The following is a 23,187-nucleotide window of genomic DNA, read 5'->3' as shown; positions in this document are numbered from 1 at the left end:
AACATTCAGAAGATCTGAATTCCGAGACGACTAGAGCGAGCGAAGGACAACACAAGCAGTCTGGTGGCTGGAACCGGGGATACAGATTAACTTATATCAACAGGTGCTTACACTGAATCTGGCCAACTACTGCAGTAAGTAGCCTCCCTGTGTTGTCGGTTGTTACAGGCTATAAAAGACTTGAGCTCCTACACTGAACCAAATTAATGGGATAATACAGATCAACACTACAAAAGCCTCCCCCCTCTATCAGGCCTATACCCTACCACCGACGCATCACCCCGAAACCTAGGGCAGAGAGGCGAAAAAAAGGAAAAGCAAGAAAAGAAGAGGATTAAACATTCCGTGATACAGGCAGCACGGTATTCGCAAACCCGTTGGCTACTTTCTGGGGCGGCGGAGGCTTCTTCTTGTAATTCGCTATACTACAATGCGGGCAGATGTATTCCAACCCGTCTGTCTTCGCGTAATCCTGCAAGGTAGAAGAAGACCAATCGTTAGACGAGTTATCATGGAGAGGGGGTGGGGATCAAAGAAGACAAGTTTTTACCTTGAAAGTGCCCAGCCCTTGCCGTCTATCACAACCGAAATGAGCCCATTCGCCGCATAAACCACAGTTCACCCAATCTCCAGGAGCGCTACTGAAATTATTATGTACAAAGATGGTGTTAGGTTTCAGTGACAAACTTGAAATCCAAAGCAAACATAATGGCAGAAAGGATCGGACCTGTGACAAAGCAAACAGCATTCCCCATCCACGTCGTCATGTGATAGCTCATATTCCAGCAAGTAAGTCTCGTAGTGTCTTTTCAGTGTGTTCCCGACACCCTAAATATACACAGGCAAGTGCAAAATTAGAACACGTTCAGCATTTCACTCGACCAGCAGCAGTAAAGCTAACTTGCTATGAAGGGAGCTAATGGAAGTGATCATGAAATTTCAGAGAAAAATTGAAGGCAGTAATTAATTGTTATCATGGAGACCAGATCAAACCTAAGTAAGCACATGTTAAAATTGAAATGGAAAAATACTTTTAGAAATGGCCAACACACAGGTTGTTCCCTTGTTCTCCAGCATTTTGATAGCTAAAAGATATAACAAAATTCAATAATTCTATCTAAGCGAAGTGAATAGTGGATACTTACAGTCATTCTATTTGTTACGGTGTGGTTTCGCATCTTCGAAAAGACTTGACCCTTCCAGTTTATACCATTGCCCACATAAAAGCCACCCCTGGACACCACCTGAAAAAACAAAAACCTTTGTCAGGGAACAATAATTAACAAAATGCACATTTATTTGTACCTCTATAATCATTAGAGTACATTGTAAGCAGAAGTGCAGAATTACCTCTTTGTACAAGTTATAGAGATCAAGGCGCTTTGCATTAAGGACTGCATCAGGAAATTCAGCTAGACCTCCATGAGGAACGAGTCGATGGTGGCCCCTCTGAATTAAAAATTGCATGACATCCTTCAGAAAGTCCTCCTGCAAAAGGTCAAAGAACAGACCCATTATTCTAGCTTGGTGTAGTGGTCTTAGTATAGAGATATTCCGTCCTCATCAAGCTCAAAGAAGCATACCTCGGAGCACACTTGGATAGGCAACCGATCACACCCATGTTTCTTCATGGGAAGTGGATTCAGCTGAATGATCGATTGAGCATGAGATGGCCCTGAAGTAGATTTCCTATGCGCTGTTGTAGAAGCAGGTGCTGAATTATGATGCTTAACAGGTGGAGCAACTGGCAAGTTTGGCTTGGCCTGACTAGTTTCGTGAACGTTAGCTTCAGGGAAACCCATAAAAGGATGCATTTGCTGCTGTCGAGAGTGAGGAATAGGCCTCATAGTTGCAGGCTTCAATTTTCCCTTGAAGGATGTCAGCGAGGAAGGCCCTTCAACTGGAGCTTTCCTGTCCTCTGAAGTTCCATTCACAACTAACAAATTTGATTTTGATTCTGAACCCGTCTTTGCTCTGTCCTTGGTAAGGGAGGCTGACCATCTTGGCAGATGAAAATATGGGCCACCTTCACCAGCTGAATCTTTCCTTTGACCGGTGCAGAAGAAAAGAAGGCGGTCTGCATCTTGCCTCTCGAATGAAGCAACAGGAGTAGCATTTACGCAGCCAACTCCAAGTGCAACTAGGCTCCTGTATGAAATTTCTGGTGCTAGATGCTTCAAAACCTAAATATCCAGAAAATAATGTTCGGTCATCAGATATAAACGAAAAAAGATTCATATGTAAACAACTCAGGCGTGGGGCATAAAAAAAGGTCATAAGGAGTCCACATAATAGGAGCATTAGAAGTAGCAAACTGAATCACATGCGTAGACAATACGAATAGAAGTAGCCAAGCGATATCAGCACACCATGGAATTCAAATTTGTTGCATATCTGTTGCATTCAATCTATTAAACCAACCTGTGCTGCCCACTTAGGAAGGGTCATCCAGACTTCAAAGGTAGAAGCACCACAAGCTGTGGACATAGAAGTGAAAGGCTCGGTCGATGAGAGCTTATCCTCGCTGTTTGGTAGAGCACGGACTAGCTGGCTCTTCTCGATGAGTTCATTTTTTATGTGGCTTTCTAGAAGCTGCAGACATAGTAAGCACCATATGAGTTTGTGTGGTCAGTCAAGAAAGGTCTCAAGTATGGGCTAATCTGTACCTGATCATCAAAACAAGTTTGTGCACTCCCAGAAACAAGAAGTGACACATGAGAAGAACTGCAAGTTGTCATATCACAACGCATTGTAACCATTCCACGTGGTACAGACGCTGCTTCAAGAGGTGGTGGAGAAGCACTGCCACGTATGAGAACACCCGATCAGTTTCTGCTTTACCCACAAAGAATCTTCGACGAAGATAAAGTTGGCAGCAGAAAAAAAAAACTACAGATAAAAAGACTTCTTGCACAGGGTGACCCCAATATTTACAAAGAAAGTAGTACACATGTACTTTTAGTTAGCAACTCTACCAACAAAGGCTCACTGGTTCATTTTAACAATAATCTACTTGTCCCCTCCCTCTCTTTCATTTAGTAAGAATAATAAGCAACAACAGTTAAGAGCTAGCTGAGAATACATAATGTATAGCAAATAAACTTGATTCAGCACTCTACAGGAAGGTTATCAGGTAATAATTCTCAAACCCAACAGACAGAAAATCAACACACCTGATTCGGTTCTGAAGTTTACTCCCACGAATCTGTCCAAAACAGAATCAAACGTTACATGGAGCTATTAATAATACATATGAAAAGTATAGTGAAACAAACAGAATTACAGAAGTGGCACAAAAATTGATAGATAAGAGTTAGCTGAACAAATCCTGGAGCATCTAAGATTAGCACATTTGTTTTATTTGTGTATCCATCTGTTTACCGACAAGTAGTAAAAGAAATAGCTAAATAGTACGGTGTTTTTGGATGTGTGTCGATCATAACATCAAAATGTAATATGGTTTTGCCGCTTCACATATAAGACAAAAGGATGCATATTCTTACTAGTCTTGTATCTAGTATTTCATTTACGTGCAGTGTTTGGTGCCGCACATCATGACGGATTTTATTTTTATGTAGTTCTTGCTTGTAACCATTGTCCAGTGAGGAGTGTAGCTTCTTCTGGCTCTTGAAACAAGAGCATAAATGTTTTGAACAAGTGTAAATGTGATAACATCCATGCAATTGAGAAAACAGATTTGACAAAATGTAACCTAGTCAAATCTCATACTTCTGTAAACAAGATTTCTTAGATTGTCAATGAAGGTTGTTGTTAGAATCATAATACCACGTTTTTTTTTCTTTAGCAAATAGTTGAACATTTGTGAGATTCCATGACTCAGAAATCATGTTTATTCCATACATAGAAGGACGTGGAGGATAAGAAGTATTGTTGAACTACAATGCTTTACTCCATACTTCGATATTTAGAAGAGCATTCAGACCATCTTCTAATGAGCCCAGCAAACAAGAGTCCTGCACAAGAATAGAGATGAAATTAAGACATAGTTGAATCAAGTAACAAACAATATGCAAGAGATGTGGATAATCCGTACGTCTAATATATCGAAGCTTACCAGCGCACTTGGTACTCCGCAGAGAAGAAATTTCATGTTGATGTCATCATCATATATTTTTATAGCTGGGGACACTTCAGAAGAAGAACCTTCTTCCTCAGCCATTTCATTCTCGGGAGTGACTACATTTACCTTTGGAGCATCACCAAGCAGACGAGGGCCGAGTTTAACACTTTGAACATGGTTGTTTCTTACACAGTATAGTCGAAAGGATGCATGAGCAAGCTGAAAGGAATCCCATGTATGGCTCACCGAACTACATTCAAGCATAAACACATTGTTACATGTCTCGTTACATGTCATTGACATATGATGCTGATGAAAAGTGAAAGGGGGATGGCAGTACCTTTGAACTACCGACAACAATGCATTGCGAAAATGGGATGCTGCATAAGATGAAAATGAATTTCTCCAGTATATTACATATGGAATACCCTGAAATGAAACAACCAAAGTCAATGATTTAGCAAATTACAATATTGTATAACTAAAATAAAGTGATTTTCTTTTGTGAAACTTAAGACAGGTTGCTAGATACTTCTGTGTGCAACCTCCAACTACACTCAGAGAAATGGACAATGGGACTCTAGTTGCTTGGGCAAAATATTGCAAAGATTAATGTGTCTACCTTTGAGTGAACTGCTTGGGCAAGTTTTTCACCAATAGGAACCTCCAGATAAACCTGTGTTATAACCAAGCCGCAGTGTTACCATCACCCACACACAGACAAAAAGAATCAAAAGAATACAAGGCAAAGAAAATCCAATGCAGTATGGAGAGAAAATCTGCCTGTGAAAACATAATAGCTAATATGTACATCATGCAATGAAATGGAGAAGACATTAGCTACCCTAGTGGCATGGGCAATCTTAGACAAACTGTCTTATTGCAACAAATCAAACAGACATCCTTGGGCAAGTTTCTTCAGATTCATACAGCAGCTGCAATCAAAATTGCCGATTGCAGTTATGGAACTAGAATCAACAACAACAACAACAACAACAAAGCCTTTCAGTCCCAAACAAGTTGGGATAGGCTAGTTATGGAACTAGAATGTTGACTCCAAAACATGTCAGCGAGTATCATGCAACTAGGAACTCAATTCCATCAACAGCTAACAGCACTGCAACTTGGAACTTGCCGCCACCACTCAACCAAGGAATAAACAGCATTGCAGACAGTTGAGAGAAAATTTCTGCGCTTACAATCGTTGGGAACGGCGGGCTGATGAGACAGACAAACGACTGCGGGTCAGACATGTCGGCATCCCCCCAGACGAGCGAACCAATCTCCTCATCTTCCAGCTGCTGGCCCTGGATGTAGAAGAAGTTGGGTTGCACCAGCCGCTGCGCCTCGAGGAACTGCTCCGGCGTTGGATTGACCAGCGTGTGCACCTGCATCGAAAAGCCCCCTTCCATGTGAGCTACCAAGCAAAATCCATCCATCCCCAGGCACAACAAAGTGAGGGCGCTGCTAACTGACCTCCAACCTCCCCGCTGAGCTGAGCTCAGGAAACGGATAGGACGGCCGCAGCCGCTTCGCCTCCGGCCCCGACCTCCCCGGCGGCGCACGCTGCTGCTGCTTATCGGCGTGCTTGCCGCAGAGCACCGCAAGTAGCACGCAGCTCCGTGACAAGCTCTGGATTTGCGACATGGCCGCAAGCAAAAACTCTCAGCAAGACCCAGAAATTCACCTCCGGGGGGCGTCACTTCATGGAACCCTGCAACCGCGAAACACAAGGGGATCAGACCACAAATCCCCCGAAAAATCCGACCAAATCTGAGGCAGGAACCGTCAAATCGGCGCGAGAAACATACCTGGGGACGGATTTCGGCGGCCGAATCGGGGGCCGGCGGGGCGAAATCGAGGGCGAACCCCGGATCCGGACGGGGGGCGGCGGAGGGGGGAGGATTGGATTCGGGGGGCGCAAAGGAGGATAACGAAAGAGTAAAGCGTGGGGGAGGAGACGAAGAGGGAGGAGCCCTAATGGGAATCGCGGAAATAGCTCCCTCTCTCTCACAGCGCAAAGGCAAATCCCACTCCTGGAACAATAAAAAAGAGGCGTACTTGTGGCGGTGGTGGTGGTGGGGAATTGGACGCGAGCCCAACCCAGCAGCCGCAGCAGCCCCCGCCCATCCCGATCGAGCCCGCGCGCCCGCCCGATGAACGGATGAATCCAAGGAACCTCCAAGAAAGAAAGAAAGAAAGAAAGAAAGAAAGAAGCCGACCAAACTGGGACGAGAATCACGCGGGGATTCGCGGATTAGGCAGCGGCGGCAGCCTGATTAGCAGCAACCACCAACCAGGGGCTGCCTCCCTGCCTGACAATAATAATTATCGCGGAGCCGCGAACAAAACAAACCGGAGGGGAGAACAGTAGGGGAGGGCGAGGCGTCCCCCGTCAAAGATTGGATTTTGACGGCTCGGGCGGGCAGTGGGGACTTTTTCTTTCTCTATCCCTTGCCTTCCCTTTGGGATGCGATGGATGGATTATTTTGTGCTTTGCTCGCGCATCTAATCTGCCCGCGCTTCCTCCGTCGATGATGATGCTGCGGCCGCCTGGTGCGTTGATGTTGTTGTTGTTGTTCTCTTGGCGCTTTTCGTTTTCTCTGCCGCTGCCTCGTCCTCATTACTGCTGCTGGGGCGACGGAAAGGAAAAACAGAAAACTTAAAAGATTAGATTAGAGTTAGTAGACGGGATTTTGGGAATGGGATTGGGGAATTTCTTTCTTTCTTCTGTGTTTCCCGGCTGCCCCGATCGGATGGATGCTGCTGCTTTTTGTTTTGGTTCTGGTCTTGGTCTTGGTCTTGGTAGGGTAGAGAGAGGTCGTATGTAGTGTATTTGATCGCCATCGGATCGGGGTGGAGTCTGTGCTGGAGGCGTGGTGCAGCGTACGATGGGACTCCTCCTCGGCTGCTGGCTGGGACGTTGGGTTCGTGCTTGCGTCGCGTGGTTTGTTGTTCGTGGCGTGGGGAGGAGACGACCCGTTTGATCCGTTTCGCCCAATGTCCGTCCCGGACGATGGAGCGAGCGGGCGGGCACGTGTGCTGCTGCTCTCTGTCTCTGCACTGTGGGTCCCATCCTAGGAGAAGGTTGTGGTTTGTCTCCTGGCTGGCACATACATGAGGTGGGCCCACTAGCAGCAGCCCATGTGCTCTTCTGAAGTTTTGCCTCTCTTATTTTCTTCTTGTACAAAGTCTCTACTCTTATAAAAAAACGAGTTGATGATGATGTTGTGCTTGCCATCCTGCAATATAAACCGTCCGATCTATATTTAATGGATAAAAAGTAACTATAATAATTTTACAAAAAGATATCTGCACCTCTCTTCATATTTACAGATAAGGTCTTCTCTCGTTCATTCTTATCTCCCACGACCTCATTGTTGAGCAATTAAAAAAAGAAGCCTCTCGAACAATGTGGCATGGTGGCCGCTGCCGGCGTCGTCCATCCCCATGCCTCCGCTCAGTCCGACCACCAACCACCACCACGTCTCACTCCTCCTCACCTATCTCTCCTCTTTCTCGTCTCCCCCACTCCGCTCGGTCTGAGGTGTTGGGACACGCACGGCACCGTCAACGTGCTTGCGGAGGTCGGTGTCGGAGAGGATCTGCATCAATGGTGTACGTGCTGAGTTATAAAAACCTGACGATGTCGTTGGTTTTTACACATGGGATTACTCCCGCATGGATCAATCACAACTGATGTTTTATAAAATAAATGCATCTTGATGTTCTTGCTAGTTTGTAAAATAAGTTGTGTGGATTTTGTAAAAAAAATCCAAATTTTGTTGGAAAAATTCTGCAAAAAACAAAATGCTTTATCAGACAAAATATGATGTGGATATTAGTCACTTTGTGTCTCGTGTTTTTTCGGAATTCACATTTTTTTTCTCGAATATGCACGAGTGTGCATATCATATATTAAAGAAGAAAAGGCAAAGAGTGCCTCCACCAAAGTTTACATTGTTACCGGTACAAAACTAGTCTTCACCACTCACCCACCTCTCTACCCTACGGAAGAAGGGAGTTACATGCCCTTTTAGTAGCCCAGCCGATATCCAAACTAAGCCCTCGCTACGAATCTTGTTTAGCAACTGGAAGACCGACGGTCTCGCACCGTCAAACACTATTGCATTCCGATGCTTCCACAACTCCCACCACACAAGAGCGAAGATGGTTTGTAGATCCTTTGTACTCACCTCATCCGATCCGCACTTGTCAATGGCCCATTGTACCAGCGAATCCTGTGTAGTTGGAATCCAAGCCGGAGAGCCCAGCGCTGCACAAATGGCCGCCCAGATTGTTCTAGTGAACACACATGTGAGCATGAGATGGTTGATCGTTTCGTCCTCCTGATCGCAGAAAGGGCATGCGGCTTGATGTGGCAGGCCTCGTCGTGCAAGACGATCCGAGGTCCAGCATCGGTCTTTCATGGCCAACCAAATAAAGAACCTACATTGCAAGGGAGCGCATGACTTCCATGTCAAGTCTGCCGTTGGGATTACTTCTCTTCCCCAGAATGCTGCCGCATACGCTGATTTCACCGAGAATCGGCCGTTTTCCTCCCACGACCACTTAATCACGTCAGGCACATCGTCTTGAGCTGGTTCCCAAGTGCTAACCATCTCCCAAAGTGTGAGGAATTCATGCAAAGTATCGACGCCCAAGTTTGGGGTCAAGTCTATCGCCCAAGATCCGCTCTCCACGGCCGAGCAAACCAGCCTCGTCTTTCGTATTCGCGGCGGGACCGAGTCGTACACACGCGGTGCCACCTCCTGCACTCTCCTGCCATCCAACCACCGATCCTCCCAAAAGAGCGTTGTGTGGCCTGACTACGCGGTACTCCTCATAGCTGCCTGGCATAGAAGCCTTGCCTCCTCTGCGACCGGTATTCGAAATTCGCTCCATGGTCTCGTCTCATCCGTTCTCTGTAGCCATGGCCAACGAGCCTGCATGGCCACGTTCATCCACCGTAGATTCGGCAGCCCCAGTCCACCAGCCCACTTGGGAGCAAACCATGTCCCAAGCAACGGCACAGTTGCCTCCATTAGCTTCCGCTCGCCTACACCACAAGAACCCTCTGCAGATTTTGTTCATGGCAGCAATAGTTTTCATCGGGAGGTCTAGCGCCATCATAGTGTGAATGGGCATGGCACATAACACGGACTGAACCAAAGTTAGCCGGCCACTCTTTGGCATTAGAGATGCCTTCCATTTTGGCAGCTTGCTTGCCATATGATCCACCAAGTATTGCAGCTGCGCTGCAGATATCTTCCTTAGCGAAAGCGGTAGCCCAAGATATTTGATAGGGAACACTCCCAACGGACAGTCAAGCTCGGTGCATGCAATGGATACCTCCTCGTCAGTGCACCTGATAGGTAGGGCCGCAGACTTGTGCAAGTTAATCCTGAGCCCAGCTGCCTCGCCGAACATCTCGAACAACAATTTGCAAACACGGAGATCCCGTGGACTGGGTTTGATGAACAGAACCACATCATCCGCGAAGATGGATAGGCGCTTCCTCATCCCTACTCGCGCAAGAGGTGTAAGGACACCTCGGCTCATAGCCAGCTCAAACATCTTTTGCAGGGGCTCCATAATTAGGATGAAAAGCATCGGTGAGATGGGGTCACCCTGCTGCAATCCTTTACAATTGTAGATCGTGTTGCCTGGGTCGCCATTGACCATGATCTTAGTTGTTGAAGTTGCAAGGATCCCACAAATCCATGCTCTCCATCTCGGCCCAAATCCCATTTGTTCCAACACCTCGAGAAGGAAGGGCCACTTTACCGAGTCAAACGCTTTAGAGATGTCGAGCTTGAGCAGAATAGAAGAGCTCTTGAGAGCGTGCAGTCTCCGCGCCATGCTTTGCACAAGAATGAAGTTGTCATGCAAAGACCTTCCTTTCACATGTTGGAAATATGCCCTAGAGGCAATAATAAAAGCATTATTATTATATTTCCTTGTTCATGATAATTGTCTTTATTCATGCTATAATTGTGTTATCCGGAAATCGTAATGCATGTGTGAATAATAGACACCAACATGTCCCTAGTAAGCCTCTAGTTGACTAGCTCGTTGATCAACAGATAGTCATGGTTTCCTGACTATGGACATTGGATGTCATTGATAACGAGATCACATCATTAGGAGAATGATGTGATGGATAAGACCCAATCCTAAACATGGCACAAGGTCGTATAGTTCGTTTGCTAGAGTTTTCCAATGTCAAGTATCTTTTCCTTAGACCATGAGATCGTGTAACTCCCGGATACCGTAGGAGTGCTTTGGGTGTGCCAAACGTCACAACGTAACTGGGTGACTATAAAGGTATACTACGGGTGTCTCCGAAAGTGTCTGTTGGGTTGACACGGATCAAGACTGGGATTTGTCACTCCGTATGACGGAGAGGTATCACTGGGCCCACTCGGTAATGCATCATCAAAATGAGCTCAAAGTGACCAAGTGTCTGGTCACGGGATCATGCATTACGGTACGAGTAAAGTGACTTGCCGGTAACGAGATTGAACGAGGTATTAGGATACCGACAATCGAATCTCGGGCAAGTAACATACCGATTGACAAAGGGAATTGTATACAGGGTTGCTTGAATCCTTGACATAGTGGTTCATCCGATGAGATCATCGAGGAGCATGTGGGAGCCAACATGGGTATCCAGATCCCGCTGTTGGTTATTGACCAGAGAGTCGTCTCGGTCATGTCTACATGTCTCCCGAACCCGTAGGGTCTACACACTTAAGGTTCGGTGACGCTAGGGTTGTAGGGATATGTATATGCAGTAACCCGAATGTTGTTCGGAGTCCCGGATGAGATCCCGGACGTCACGAGGAGTTCCGGAATGGTCCGGAGGTAAAGAATTATATATAGGAAGTGCTATTTCGGGCATCGGGACAAGTTTCGGGGTCACCGGTATTGTACCAGGACCACCGGAAGGGTCCCGGGGGTCCACCGGGTGGGGCCACCTGTCCCGGGGGGCCACATGGGCTGTAGGGGGTGCGCCTTGGCCTACATGGGCCAAGGGCACCAGCCCCAAGAGGCCCATGCGCCTAGGGTTTCAAGGAGGGAAGAGTCCTAGGAGGGGAAGGCACCTCCTAGGTGCCTTGGGGAGGAGGGATTCCTCCCCTTGGCCGCACCCCCCTAGGAGATTAGATCTCCTAGGGCCGGCGCCCCCCCCCCTTGGCCCTCCTATATATAGTGGGGGAGATGGAGGACTTCTTACCTTGATCTTTGGTGCCTCCCTCTCCCTCTCCAACACCTCCTCCTCCATAGTGCTTGGCGAAGCCCTGCCGGAGTACTGCAGCTCCATCACCACCACGCCGTCGTGCTGCTGCTGGAGCCATCTCCCTCAACCTCTCCTCCCCCCTTGCTGGATCAAGAAGGAGGAGACGTGGTTGTTCCGTACGTGTGTTGAACGCGGAGGTGCCGTCCGTTCGGTGCTAGGATCTTTGGTGATTCGAATCACGTCGAGTACGACTCCCTCATCCCCGTTCTTTGAACGCTTCCGCTCGCGATCTACAAGGTACGTAGATGCATCTAATCACTCGTTGCTAGATGAACTCCTAGATGGATCTTGGTGAAACCGTAGGAAAATTTTTGTTTTCTGCAATATTCCCCAACAGTGGCATCATGAGCTAGGTCTATGCGTAGTTCTCTTGCACGAGTAGAACACAATTTGTTGTGGGCGTTGATGTTGTCAACTTTCTTGCCGCTACTAGTCTTATCTTGCTTCAACGGTATTGTGGGATGAAGCGGCCCGGACCAACCTTACACGTACGCTTACGTGAGACCGGTTCCACCGACTAACATGCACAAGTTGCATAAGGTGGCTGGCGGGTGTCTGTCTCTCCCACTTTAGTTGGAGCGGATTCGATGAAAAGGGTCCTTATGAAGGGTAAATAGAAGTTGACAAATCACGTTGTGGCTTTCACGTAGGTAAGAAAACGTTCTTGCTAGAACCCTACTTCAGCCACGTAAAACTTGCAACAACAATTAGAGGACGTCTAACTTGTTTTTGCAGCAAGTGCTTTGTGATATGATATGGCCAAAGTTGTGATGAATGATGAATGTCTATATGTAATGTATGAGATGTTCATGCTATTGTAATAGGAATCACGACTTGCATGTCGATGAGTATGACAACCGGCAGGAGCCATAGGAGTTGTCTATATTTTTTGTATGACCTGCGTGTCATTGAGAAACGCCATGTAAATTACTTTACTTTATTGCTAAACGCGTTAGCCATAGTAGTAGAAGTAATAGTTGGCGAGCAACTTCATGGAGACACGATGATGGAGATCATGATGATGGAGATCATGGTGTCATGCCGGTGACAAGATGATCATGGAGCCCCAAGATGGAGATCAAAGGAGCTATGTGATATTGGCCATATCATGTCACTATTATTATTTGATTGCATGTGATGTTTATCATGTTTTTGCATCTTGTTTACTTAGAACGACGGTAGTAAATAAGATGATCCCTCATAATAATTTCAAGAAAGTGTTCCCCCCTAACTGTGCACCGTTGCGACAGTTCGTTGTTTCGAAGCACCACGTGATGATCGGGTGTGATAGATTCTAACGTTCACATACAACGGGTGTAAGACAGATTTACACATGCAAACGCTTAGGTTGACTTGACGAGCCTAGCATGTGTACAGACATGGCCTCGGAACACAGAAGACCGAAAGGTCGAGCATGAGTCGTATAGAAGATACGATCAACATGAAGATGTTCACCGACGTTGACTAGTCCGTCTCACGTGATGATCGGACACGACCTAGTTAACTCGGATCATGTTATACTTAGATGACAGGAGGGATGTCTATCTAAGTGGGAGTTCATTGAATAATTTGATTAGATGAACTTAATTATCATGAACTTAGTCTAAAATCTTTACAATATGTCTTGTAGATCAAATGGCCAACGTAGTCCTCAACTTCAACGCGTTCCTAGAGAAAACCAAGCTGAAAGACGATGGCAGCAACTACACGGACTGGGTCCGGAACCTGAGGATCATCCTCATAGCTGCCAAGAAAGATTATGTCCTACAAGCACCGCTAGGTGATGCACCTGTTCTCCCTGCAAAACAAGACGTTATGAACGCTTGGCAGGCACGTACCGATGACTACTCCCTCGTTCAGTGCGGCATGCTTTACAGCTTAGAGCCGGGGCTCCAAAAGCGTTTTGAGAGACATGGAGCATATGAGATGTTCGAAGAGCTGAAAATGGTTTTTCAAGCTCATGCCCGGGTCGAGAGATATCAAGTCTCCGACAAGTTCTTCAGCTGTAAGATGGAGGAAAACAGTTCTATCAGTGAGCACATACTCACTATGTCTGGGTTGCATAACCGCTTGACTCAGCTGGGAGTTAATCTCCCGGATGACGCGGTCATTGACAGAATCCTCCAGTCGCTTCCACCGAGCTACAAGAGCTTTGTGATGAACTTCAATATGCAGGGGATGGAAAAGACCATTCCTGAAGTATTTGCAATGCTGAAATCAGCAGAGGTAGAAGTCAAAAGGGAACATCAAGTGTTGATGGTGAATAAAACCACTAAGTTCAAGAAAGGCAAGGGTAAGAAAACCTTCAAGAAAGACGGCAAGGGAGTTGCCGCGCCCGGCAAGCAAGCTGCTGGGAAGAAGCCAAAGAATGGACCCAAGCCCGAGACTGAGTGCTTTTATTGCAAGGAAGGTGGTCACTAGAAGCGGAACTGCCCCAAATACTTAGCGGACAAGAAGGCCGGCAAAACGAAAGGTACATGTGATATACATGTAATTGATGTGTACCTTACCAGTACTCGTAGTAGCTCCTGGGTATTTGATACCGGTGCGGTTGCTCACATTTGTAACTCAAAACAGGAGCTGTGGAATAAACGGAGACTGACGAAGGACGAGGTGACGATGCGCGTCGGGAATGGTTCCAAGGTCGATGTGATCAACGTCGGCACGCTGCCTCTTCATTTACCTACGGGATTAGTTTTAAACCTCAATAATTGTTATTTAGTGCCAAGTTTGAGCATGAACATTGTATCAGGATCTCGTTTAATTTGAGATGGCTACTCATTTAAATCCGAGAATAATGGTTGTTCTATTTATATGAGAGATATGTTTTATGGTCATGCTCCAATGGTAAATGGTTTATTCTTAATGAATCTCGAGCGTAATGCTACACATATTCATAGTGTGAGTACCAAAAGATGTAAGGTTGATAATGATAGTCCCACATACTTGTGGCACTGCCGCCTTGGTCACATAGGTGTCAAACGCATGAAGAAGCTCCATGCTGATGGACTTTTAGAGTCTCTTGATTATGAATCATTTGACACGTGCAAACCATGCCTCATGGGTAAAATGACCAAGACTCCGTTCCCAGGAACAATGGAGCGAGCAACCAACTTATTGGAAATCATACATACTGATGTGTGCGGTCCAATGAGTGTTGAGGCTCGCGGTGGCTATCGTTATGTTCTCACCCTCGCTGATGACTTGAGTAGATATGGGTATGTCTACTTAATGAAACACAAGTCTGAGACCTTTGAAAAGTTCAAAGAATTTCAGAGTGAGGTTGAGAATCAACGTGACAGGAAAATCAAGTTCCTACGATCAGATCGTGGAGGAGAATACTTGAGTCACGAGTTTGGCACACACTTAAGAAAATGTGTAATAGTTTCACAACTCACGCCGCCTGGAACACCTCAGCGTAATGGTGTGTCCAAACGTCGTAATCGCACTCTATTAGATATGGTGCGATCTATGATGTCTCTTACCGATTTACCGCTATCTTTTTGGGGCTATGCTTTAGAGACTACCGCATTCACTTTAAATAGGGCACCGTCGAAATCCGTTGAGACGACACCGTTTGAATTATGGTTTGGGAAGAAACCTAAGCTGTCGAAAAGTTTGGGGATGCGATGCTTATGTCAAGAAACTTCAACCTGAAAAGCTCGAACCCAAATCGGAAAAATGCGTCTTCATAGGATACCCTAAAGAAACTATTGGGTATACCTTCTACCTCAGATCCGAAGGCAAGATCTTTGTTGCCAAGAATGGGTCCTTTCTAGAGAAAGAGTTTCTCTCGAAAGAAGTAAGTGGGAGGAAAGTAGAACTTGATGAAGTATTACCTCTTGAACCGGAAATTGGCGCAGCTCAAGAAAATGTTCCTGAGGTGCCTGCACCGACTAGAGAGGAAGTTAATGATGATGATCAAGATACTTCTGATCAAGCTCCTACTGAAATTCGAAGGTCCACAAGGACACGTTCCGCACCAGAGTGGTACGACAACCCTGTCTTGGAAATCATGTTGTTAGACAACGGTGAACCTTCGAACTATGAAGAAGCGATGGCGGGCCCGGATTTCGACAAATGGCTAGAAGCCATGAAATCCGAGATAGGATCCATGTATGAAAACGAAGTATGGACTTTGACTGACTTGCCCGTTGAGCGGCGAGCCATAGAAAATAAATGGATCTTTAAGAAGAAGACAAATGCGGATGGTAATGTGACCATCTATAAAGCTCGGCTTGTCGCTAAGGGTTATCGACAAGTTCAAGGGGTTGACTACGATGAGACTTTCTCACCGGTAGCGAAGCTGAAGTCCGTCCGAATCATGTTAGCGATTGCCGCATTCTATGATTATGAAATATGGCAGATGGACATCAAAACGTCCATCTAAACGACATTCCTTAATGGTTTCCTTAAGGAAGAATTGTATATGATGCAGTCGGAAGGTTTTGTCGATCCTAAGAATGCTGACAAGGTGTGCAAGCTCCAACGCTCGATTTATGGGCTGGTGCAAGCATCTCGGAGTTGGAACATATTTTTGATGGGAAATGAGTGGGAGCTCTGTAGCATTTCTCATATTATATGTAGATGACATACTTTTGATGGGAAATGATATAGAACTCTTGGACAGCATTAAGGCCTACTTGAATAAGAGTTTTTCAATGAAGGACCTTGGAGAAGCTGCATATATATTAGGCATCAAGATCTATAGAGATGGATCAAGACGCCTCATAGGTCTTTCACAAAGCACATACCTTGATAAGATATTGAAGAAGTTCAATATGGATCAGTCTAAGAAGGGGTTCTTGCCTGTGTTGCAAGGTGTGAAATTGAGCTCAGCTCAATGTCCGACCACGACAGAAGATATAGAAGAGATGAGTGTCATCCCCTATGCCTCAGCCATAGGTTCTATTATGTATGCCATGCTGTGTACCAGACCTGATGTAAACCTTGCCGTAAGTTTGGTAGGAAGGTACCAAAGTAATCCCGGCAAGGAACACTGGACAGCGGTCAAGAATATCCTGAAGTACCTGAAAAGGACTAAGGAAATGTTTCTCATCTATGGAGGTGACGAAGAGCTCATCGTAAAGGGTTACGTCGACGCTAGCTTCGACACAGATCTGGATGACTCTAAGTCACAAACCGGATACGTGTATATTTTGAATGGTGGGGCAGTAAGCTGGTGCAGTTGCAAGCAGAGCGTCGTGGCGGGATCTACATGTGAAGCGGAGTACATGGCAGCCTCGGAGGCAGCGCATGAAGCAATTTGGCTGAAGGAGTTCATCACCGACCTAGGAGTCATACCTAATGCGTCGGGGCCGATCAAGCTCTTCTGTGACAACACTGGAGCTATTGCTCTTGCCAAGGGGCCCAGGTTTCACAAGAAGACAAGGCACATCAAGCGTCGCTTCAACTCCATTCGTGAAAATGTTCAAGATGGAGACATAGATATTTGTAAAGTGCACACGGACCTGAATGTAGCAGATCCGTTGACTAAACCTCTCCCTAGAGCAAAACATGATCAACACCAGAATTCCATGGGTGTTCGATTCATCACAATGTAACTAGATTATTGACTCTAGTGCAAGTGGGAGACTGTTGGAAATATGCCCTAGAGGCAATAATAAAAGCATTATTATTATATTTCCTTGTTCATGATAATTGTCTTTACTCATGCTATAATTGTGTTATCCGGAAATCGTAATGCATGTGTGAATAATAGACACCAACATGTCCCTAGTAAGCCTCTAGTTGACTAGCTCGTTGATCAACAGATAGTCATGGTTTCCTGACTATGGACATTGGATGTCATTGATAACGAGATCACATCATTAGGAGAATGATGTGATGGACAAGACCCAATCCTAAACATAGCACAAGGTCGTATAGTTCGTTTGCTAGAGTTTTCCAATGTCAAGTATCTTTTCCTTAGACCATGAGATCGTGTAACTCCCGGATACCGTAGGAGTGCTTTGGGTGTGCCAAACGTCACAACGTAACTGGGTGACTATAAAGGTATACTACGGGTGTCTCCGAAAGTGTCTGTTGGGTTGACACGGATCAAGACTGGGATTTGTCACTCCGTATGACGGAGAGGTATCACTGGGCCCACTCGGTAATGCATCACCAAAATGAGCTCAAAGTGACCAAGTGTCTGGTCACGGGATCATGCATTACGGTACGAGTAAAGTGACTTGCCGGTAACGAGATTGAACGAGGTATTGGGATACCGATGATCGAATCTCGGGCAAGTAACATACCGATTGACAAAGGGAATTGTATACAGGGTTGCTTGAATCCTCGACATAGTGGTTCATCCGATGAGATCATCGAGGAGCATGTGGGAGCCAACATGGGTATCCAGATCCCGATGTTGGTTATTGACCGGAGAGTCGTCTCGGTCATGTCTACATGTCTCCCGAACCCGTAGGGTCTACACACTTAAGGTTCGGTGACGCTAGGGTTGTAGGGATATGTATATGCAGTAACCCGAATGTTGTTCGGAGTCCCGGATGAGATCCCGGACGTCACGAGGAGTTCCGGAATGGTCCGGAGGTAAAGAATTATATATAGGAAGTGCTATTTCGGGCATCGGGACAAGTTTCGGGGTCACCGGTATTGTACCGGGACCACCGGAAGGGTCCCGGGGGTCCATCGGGTGGGGCCACCTGTCCCGGGGGGCCACATGGGCTGTAGGGGGTGCGCCTTGGCCTACATGGGCCAAGGGCACCAGCCCCAAGAGGCCCATGCGCCTAGGGTTTCAAGGAGGGAAGAGTCCTAGGAGGGGAAGGCACCTCCTAGGTGCCTTGGGGGGGAGGGATTCCTCCCCTTGGCCGCACCCCCCTAGGAGATTAGATCTCCTAGGGCCGGCGCCCCCCCCCTTGGCCCTCCTATATATAGTGGGGGAGATGGAGGACTTCTTACCTTGATCTTTGGTGCCTCCCTCTCCCTCTCCAACACCTCCTCCTCCTCCATAGTGCTAGGCGAAGCCCTGCCGGAGTACTGCAGCTCCATCACCACCACGCCGTCGTGCTGCTGCTGGAGCCATCTCCCTCAACCTCTCCTCCCCCTTGCTGGATCAAGAAGGAGGAGACGTGGCTGTTCCGTACGTGTGTTGAACGCGGAGGTGTCGTCCGTTCGGTGCTAGGATCTTCGGTGATTCGAATCACGTCGAGTACGACTCCCTCATCCCCGTTCTTTGAACGCTTCCGCTCGCGATCTACAAGGTACGTAGATGCATCTAATCACTCGTTGCTAGATGAACTCCTAGATGGATCTTGGTGAAACCGTAGGAAAATTTTTGTTTTCTGCAACGTTCCCCAACATCACAAACGCGCTTTGGTGGTTGCCAACTAGCATGGGTAGCTCCTCGACCAAACGACAGGCGAGCACTTTCTCAAAAATCTTGATAGCCCCGTGCACAAGGCTTATCGGCCGAAAATCACGCACTTCCAGTGCTCCGTCCTTCTTCGGCAAGAGGGAAACAAGGGCTTTGTTGATGGCGGCTAAACCCCTCATGTCGCCCTTGTAGAAACACTCCATTGCTTTCATGAAATCTTCTTTTATAATGCTCCAACACCCGGCGTAGAACCTGCTAGTAAACCCGTTCGGCCCCGGGGCCTTGTCCAGTGGCATGCTCTTGATTACCTTCTCCACTTCCTCTGCGGTAAACGGCTGCTCGAGATGTGATAGGTCATGTCGTGGGAGCTCAAGGATACCTAGGTTGATGGTATAGTTTCTAGCTTCCGAGGTGCCAAATGTTGCGCCAAAATATGCATCAACTGCCGACGCTACTTCCTCTTGCCCGGTATAGAGGTTGCCGTTGTGCTTCACCACACGCAAGGTGTTCTTCCGCTGCCAGTGGCTAGCCTGTTGGTGAAAGAGCGTAGTATTGCCATCTCCCTCACGCAGATGAAGTAACCGAGACCTTTGCCTCGCAATAGTCCTCTCCAAGGAGCTCAGACCGAGTAGCTTTTTCTTCAGGGACAATCTTAGTTCCTGCTCGACATCAGAGAGGGTTCTCATTTCCATAGCTGTGTCCAACTGCTTAATAACCTCAAGAGCAATAGCGATTTGTAGTTTCACGTTCCCAATCCACCTGGCACTCCACCTTTGGAGGCTCACTGTAGTAGCTTTTAGTTTGTTTTGAAGCGTGAGATAATCGTTAGAAGCCACCGGAGTTGAGGTCCAGGCAAGTTTAACTACATCCATGAACCCTTCCGCTCTGGTCCAGAATGATTCAAATTTGAACTGGCTTTTCGAACTGATGCAAGTATTCACGTCCAGCACCAACGGGCAGTGGTCGGAAATAGCCGTACCCAGGGCTGAAAGAAAACAGGTTGGGTACGCCAGATCCCATTCATTCGACACGAAAACATGGTTGATTTTCTCCAAAGTGGCAATTCTCCTTTCGTTCGACCACGTGTATCTTCTCCCATTCAGGTAGATCTCCTTTAGCTCGAGGGAGTTGAGCTTGGAGCGAAACCTTCCCAACATCCGGCGATTGATCAAGGCATTGTTCTTGTCCTCCTCGTTGGCAATGAGATTGAAGTCCCCGGCCACAAGCCAAGGCCCCGCGTGCAAGTCTCTAATATCCACCAAATCTTGGAGGAATTCCACCTTGTCGGACTCCTCGTGCGGGCCATAGACACAAGTGAGCCACCATGGTTGCTCATCATCGGGACACTTAGCCAGAGCCGTTAAGGTATGGTTGGTACGGTGCGGGTTAGAGAGTTGAACCGAAGTGGCAACCCATGCCACCAAGATCCCACCACGCGTACCTAACGCAGGAAGGTAGAAAAAGTTTTCAAATTTAGCCCCGAGGCATTGTCTTACAACATTCACGAATACATCATGAAGTTTAGTCTCTTGAAGACACACGATAGTCGGGCTGGCCGCCGTGACCACCTGGAAGACAGTGTTTCGCCGGGCCGAAGCGTTTAGCCCACGAACGTTCCACACTAACATTCTCAACTGTTGAGTATTCATGATAAAGGCCTACCAAACCACCTACGCGCTCCTCAGCACATTGCTGCCTCCTCTAGGGGCACCGGCGGCGACTCCCAACCAAATAGCACCAGGATTGCGGCAATGTGGGCATCTGAAAGCGGCCGAGAGAACAACTCCACATACATCTTTAGGGCATCCTCCGAAATCACTTCACCTTCATGCGCCAAACACAATTTGCGGATGAGAACTTGCTGTTGCTTTGATGCACCGTGTTTGGCTAGTCTCGCACTCCTCCTTGGTGTCCCCTCCACTATCCTCTTCTTTCTTTGGTTGCGCGCTTGCACCGCGACAGGCCGACTTGATGGTAATGGCAACAGCGGGGAAAGGGAAACACACATGTCAGCCCGCATCCTCTCTATGTCACCAGGTTGCAGTGCGTCCATACCACCGCAGGTCGCTGAGTCCGGCATCAGTTCCACCCCAGAATCAAGGGCTGGCGCGGGCGCAACTTCAGGATCCAGCTGCGCACTACGTACACTGCATACGTTGCATGTTGCATGGGTGCAACTGCTCTCCGATAGGCACACCTGGAAGGTCTGCAAGGCCTCCACCTGTTTATCCCATCCAATCCTGCATGTGCTGTCCCCTGGTTCGTGGGGCAAAGATTCCAGCTCTTCCCAGGATGCCGTTGCAAGGCTGCCGCTGTCCCTGTCCACACCGCTTGGTCCAAAAAAGGAGATTTGGCAGGAGCCAATCAGAATGGAGTTTAGGTCTTGACCACTCCCAGCATTCTCTAGTTCCCTAGGCCGGACCCTCGCATGCCCACCATCAGAATTGTCGGCATGCGCCCACCTCATCAGTTGAACCAAGGCGGGGGAGACAGGCTGTATCTCCGTCTGATCAGTTCGAATCATGATCGCAACGGGCCCTACCTGCTCTGCATGGCCAACGGGCGATCAGGACTGCTCGATGATTGGCTGCCGAAAAGCTGAATCCTCCGTCCCCACACCCTGACCCAAGCGAATCCCCGTGACGGCAGCCACGCGGCTGGTGCTGACCGGCCTGGCGACCGAACCCGGGGCGACACGAACCTGCCACCCGGCCGGTGGCGGCGCCGCTGTCGACGACCCAACAGAGCTAACCGAAGCATTGCCGACGCCGCCAACGCCCCTCGCGGGTCTGCTCGCGCCTCCATCGGGCGGCGCATCATCACTGCCGGAAGAGGGCGATGGCGATGGCGGTGGCAGTGGAGGGAGGCGAACGCCCGCAGCGCCATCGTCAACCAGCACCGGCTTAGCGAGGACTGAGATATCGATCGGATACCACAGCGTGTTAGTACACTGACCAGAGACCACCTGCTGACCAACATCTCCCGCCCAAAGGTTCTGCCTTGGCTCGTCGATGAAGAGTAGCCGACGGCGCGGGATCCGGCGAGGCCGGTAAGTACGCAACCAAACTCGGAAATCCGTCATGTCTAGGCGCCGAGCAGTGCTGTCATCCACCCTCACGACATACCCAAGGCCGCACAAGATCACAGTCACCGTCCTTTGGTTCCACGCGTGCGCCGGAACTCCGCGCAGGGCGATCGGCACCAGAAAAGGCAACGGTGCCGCCGTGGCCTGCGCCTGCCTATTCCACGGCCGCAAGTTGAGCTCGAACCACGAAGAACTAGCATGGCCAGCACGTACCATCCTATCCCGGGTCGCCCCTTCCCTGTAGAGCACAAGGAAGTCGTCGGGGAAGAAGGCCCGGATGGACATGTCCGTCGGACCCAGGTCAAACTCAGCGTGCAGGGCCTCCGCCGCCGACTCCAAATCCACCGTAGGCCGGTGGCCAGTCACCGTGACCAGGACCGCGCGGGCGAGCTCAGCCTCCATCTGCCGGGTGTCTTTGGCCGCCTCAAGGAAGCAGGCCTCCACCAGATCGTCGCGCTCATCCACCGCCATCGGAACGCCAGGGGCCCGCTGGTCGAAAGGCACCGAGAACTCCGGCCCTCCAGCCCCAGGAGCGGCCGACCATGAAGCAGCACCCAGGACCGACACTGCACCCCGAAAAGGCTCACGCACCACATCGGACCAGAGCCGAACAGTGCCCGGAGGAGGGGGCCAGGCGGCGGCGGCAGAGACAGCGAGGCGTCCGAGCGCCGCGGCGACGAGGGATCCGCCTCCCCCACACGACGCCGTAGGGTAGGCGGCAGCGCAGGCTGGTCGACCGGGGAGGGGCTACGCGTCCTGGTGCATCCACGTGAGATGTGGCCGACCCCACGACAGCGCACGCAGAAGGGAGGGTTGGGGCAATCCACCAAGATGTGACCATCGCTCCCACAGTTGTAGCAGCACCCATGGAGCTCCGCCGGAAGCCGCGAGGAAGGATGAGGACGAGGGGCCGGTAGCGCACGGGCCCGTCCGGCCGGAAGGTGATGCCTTTGCCGCCAGGTCCGCCTAGGAGGCGCGCGCGGGCGTCGGCTCACCTTGGTATGCCATGGCTCCTCCACGGGCCGCGACGCAGGGGGACGGGGCGGGCCAGCCGCCCCACCCTGGACGATGGGGCCAAAGGCCGTGCCCAGGACGGGTGGCACCATGATGGAGCGGAGGAGGGGGCACGGCCTTGCCGAGGAGGACGGGGGAGGATCCTGACGGGGCGGCGGGGGAGGGGAAGGGGAACGCGCCGGCGGGATAGCGGGGGATGGGGAAGAGAACCCAGATCCGGACGAGAGCGAGCCCGAGAGGGAGACTCGAGAGGCCATGGCTGGAGGAGGAGGAGGAGGGGGCGCCACCGCCGGAGCGGGGACGGTGCTATGGTGGCCGTCGGCGCCGGAGTGGCAGCCGGCCGGAGCGCAATGCAGGGGAGCGGAGTG

The 23,187-nt window shown here is 49.0% G+C and overlaps 1 protein-coding gene across 2 annotated transcripts; it reads right to left on the bottom strand.

The window, feature by feature from the left end:
• Positions 1-61: 61 nt before the first annotated feature.
• Positions 62-6,977, bottom strand: LOC119301631 (AT-rich interactive domain-containing protein 4-like). Of its 2 annotated transcripts, none has more exons than XM_037578627.1 (16): positions 5,893-6,977; positions 5,558-5,795; positions 5,281-5,469; positions 4,704-4,757; positions 4,422-4,510; positions 4,055-4,331; positions 3,918-3,974; positions 3,174-3,205; positions 2,667-2,802; positions 2,422-2,592; positions 1,584-2,183; positions 1,351-1,488; positions 1,146-1,244; positions 728-828; positions 551-641; positions 62-472 (listed from the first exon to the last, which is right to left on the bottom strand). In XM_037578627.1, the coding sequence occupies exons 2-16, from the start codon at positions 5,726-5,728 to the stop codon at positions 335-337; spliced, it is 2,343 nt and encodes a 780-aa protein (XP_037434524.1). In that variant the 5' UTR covers positions 5,729-5,795; positions 5,893-6,977; the 3' UTR covers positions 62-334. The 2 variants fall into 2 exon arrangements, with proteins under 2 accessions (XP_037434524.1, XP_037434525.1); XM_037578628.1 differs by having other exon boundaries at positions 4,076-4,331; positions 5,893-6,975.
• Positions 6,978-23,187: the final 16,210 nt, after the last annotated feature.

The sequence above is a fragment of the Triticum dicoccoides genome, chromosome 5A, assembly GCF_002162155.2.
Source record: "Triticum dicoccoides isolate Atlit2015 ecotype Zavitan chromosome 5A, WEW_v2.0, whole genome shotgun sequence".
NCBI classification, from domain to species: Eukaryota; Viridiplantae; Streptophyta; class Magnoliopsida; order Poales; family Poaceae; genus Triticum; species Triticum dicoccoides.
The sequence above is the reverse complement of the archived record's forward strand: the minus strand, read 5'-3'. Positions and strand labels throughout refer to the sequence as shown.